The sequence below is a fragment of the Colobus angolensis genome, unplaced genomic scaffold (genome assembly GCF_000951035.1).
Source record: "Colobus angolensis palliatus isolate OR3802 unplaced genomic scaffold, Cang.pa_1.0 Scaffold302, whole genome shotgun sequence".
NCBI lineage: Eukaryota > Metazoa > Chordata > Mammalia > Primates > Cercopithecidae > Colobus > Colobus angolensis.
In genome coordinates this window covers 3,826,930-3,828,682 of record NW_012116289.1, presented here as the reverse complement: position 1 = coordinate 3,828,682, position 1,753 = coordinate 3,826,930, and the positions used below count along the sequence as shown (strand labels likewise).

At 61.2% G+C, this 1,753-nt stretch overlaps 1 protein-coding gene across 2 annotated transcripts in view; it reads right to left on the bottom strand.

Moving 5' to 3' along the window:
* The window catches only part of HERPUD2 (HERPUD family member 2), a 60,984-nt gene extending 59,474 nt beyond the window's left edge, over nucleotides 1–1,510 (bottom strand). Inside the window, exons 1-2 of one of the 2 annotated variants that reach the window (XM_011950170.1) lie at nucleotides 1,148–1,510; nucleotides 532–975 (exon numbers count right to left, since the gene is read on the bottom strand). In XM_011950170.1, coding sequence (XP_011805560.1) covers nucleotides 532–678 — 147 coding nt within the window. In that variant the 5' untranslated portion in view covers nucleotides 679–975; nucleotides 1,148–1,510. The remainder of the gene's footprint in view (nucleotides 1–531; nucleotides 976–1,147) is intronic. The other variant, XM_011950171.1, reaches the window with a different exon arrangement.
* Between the last annotated feature and the right edge of the window lie 243 nt (nucleotides 1,511–1,753).

Sequence of the window (1,753 nt, the reverse complement as noted above, 5' to 3'; positions counted from 1 at the left end):
TTTTGAGACAGAGTCTCACTCTGTCACTCAGGCTGGAGTACAGTGGCGCGATTTTGGCTCACTGCAAACTCTGCCTCCCGGGTTCAAGCGATTCTCCTGCTTTATCCTCCTGAAAAGCTGAGATGACAGGCGCAAGCCACCACACCCGGCTAATTTTTTTATTTTTAGTAGAGATGGGGTTTCACCATGTTGGTAAGTCTGGTCTCGAACTCCTAACCTCGTGATTCGCCAGCCTCGGCCTCCCAAAATGCTGGGATTACAGGCGTGAGCCACCGCGCCCGGCCTTGCCTGCCAATTCTTAAGTCCCTTGATATTTCTGCTTTCTCTTACTAATTAACTGAACCTCATCAGGAAAATATTCATGATGGTTCGAACACTCAAGAGACACAACCTCAGAACTCAAAATACCTCGCGGTCTACCAAAAGAGACCTATTTGATCCAAGACTGGAGGGGAGGGGCAGGAAAAAGAAGGGTACACGGCACGAAAAGCTGCTGGTCAGAGCAGCTGCCCCCAGCTTTTACACACTTACTGGTTTGCTGGGGTAAACGTTAGATAGATGCGTTTTTAGTTTCCCCACGGTCCAGTTCAAGAAGCAGCTAATAGTCTGGTCACTGTATTTCTGATTCGGTGCTTTAATGATGAGGGTCACAGGAATCTCCATCCCACTTTGGTCCATGGTGCCCCCAAAATCAGACAGAGTCAAGAGGAGCAGCAGTTAACCCCAAAAGAGCCGAGGTGGTCACCGCCGGCGCGACTGGGATGCGGCCAGAAGTGAGTTCTTAATATTCCGTGTCCAAGTCAGTTACAAGTGCACTGGGCGATACGAAGGCCATTGCCGGTACCAAGGATGGACTGAGGTGGTGGCGACGGCGACGGTGGGGTCTGGGTGCTGGGCCGTGGATGCACCTCTCCCCGCCAGGTCCGGGCTCCGCCGGGCTCCAGACTGTGGAGGCAGTCGCGAGGAGAGAGGAAGCTATAAGAAGGAAGGGTGGAGGGATGAGGGCACGACAGCCGGCCCGGTGTCACTGCCCCGCCCCACCGCGACCCCCAAGCTGAAACGCAACAAGGCCCCTACGCCACGGCCCCACGGTGCAGGTTGGAGAAGGGGCTGGGCCGCTCAGGGCGGTCAGCCGGGACTGGGGTACCTGAGAGAAGGCCGCGGGGCCCGCCACCGCCGCCCTCCGTGCCCAGACAGGGCCGCCAGCCACACCGTCCGGCGGGGCGTTCTCCGCGGCAGCCGCTCCCTTCCTGCTGCGCGGCGGCGGGCACGGCCCAGCCCCGGGTCTCGCGAGGAGGCGCGGGTGGCAGGGAGAGAAGTTGACCCAAGGGCGCGGCCCGGCTTTCCGCCTGACCCCTCAGTCTGGACAGCACAGGGTGGCGCAAGGCAGGGCAGGGCCGGGGGCGGCCCAGGCGACTGCAGGTGGCAGGAGGGCGGGGACGAGAGCCGTTGGGCCGGCCTCAGGCGCGCTGGTTTTGTTGTTATTGTGAGGATTGTCTGGGGCCCCTTTAAGCCGGAACAGGCAGGGAGGAAGTGCGTCACCGGCGGCTCGCCCCTGCACATGGCCCTCTTCCGTCCCCGCCAGCCCTGCCAACCGTGTCGCAGCCGCCCGCTGGCCGCGCTCGGGCTGCCCGGTATTCTATCTGCCAGGCTTCGCGTCGCCGAGCGGCAGGTCGGGCTCCTCGGAGCCTCTCCCTCCTGGCCGTTTGCTCGGACTCGGCCTCAGCTGCCCTGAAGCCTACCCACTAGCTCC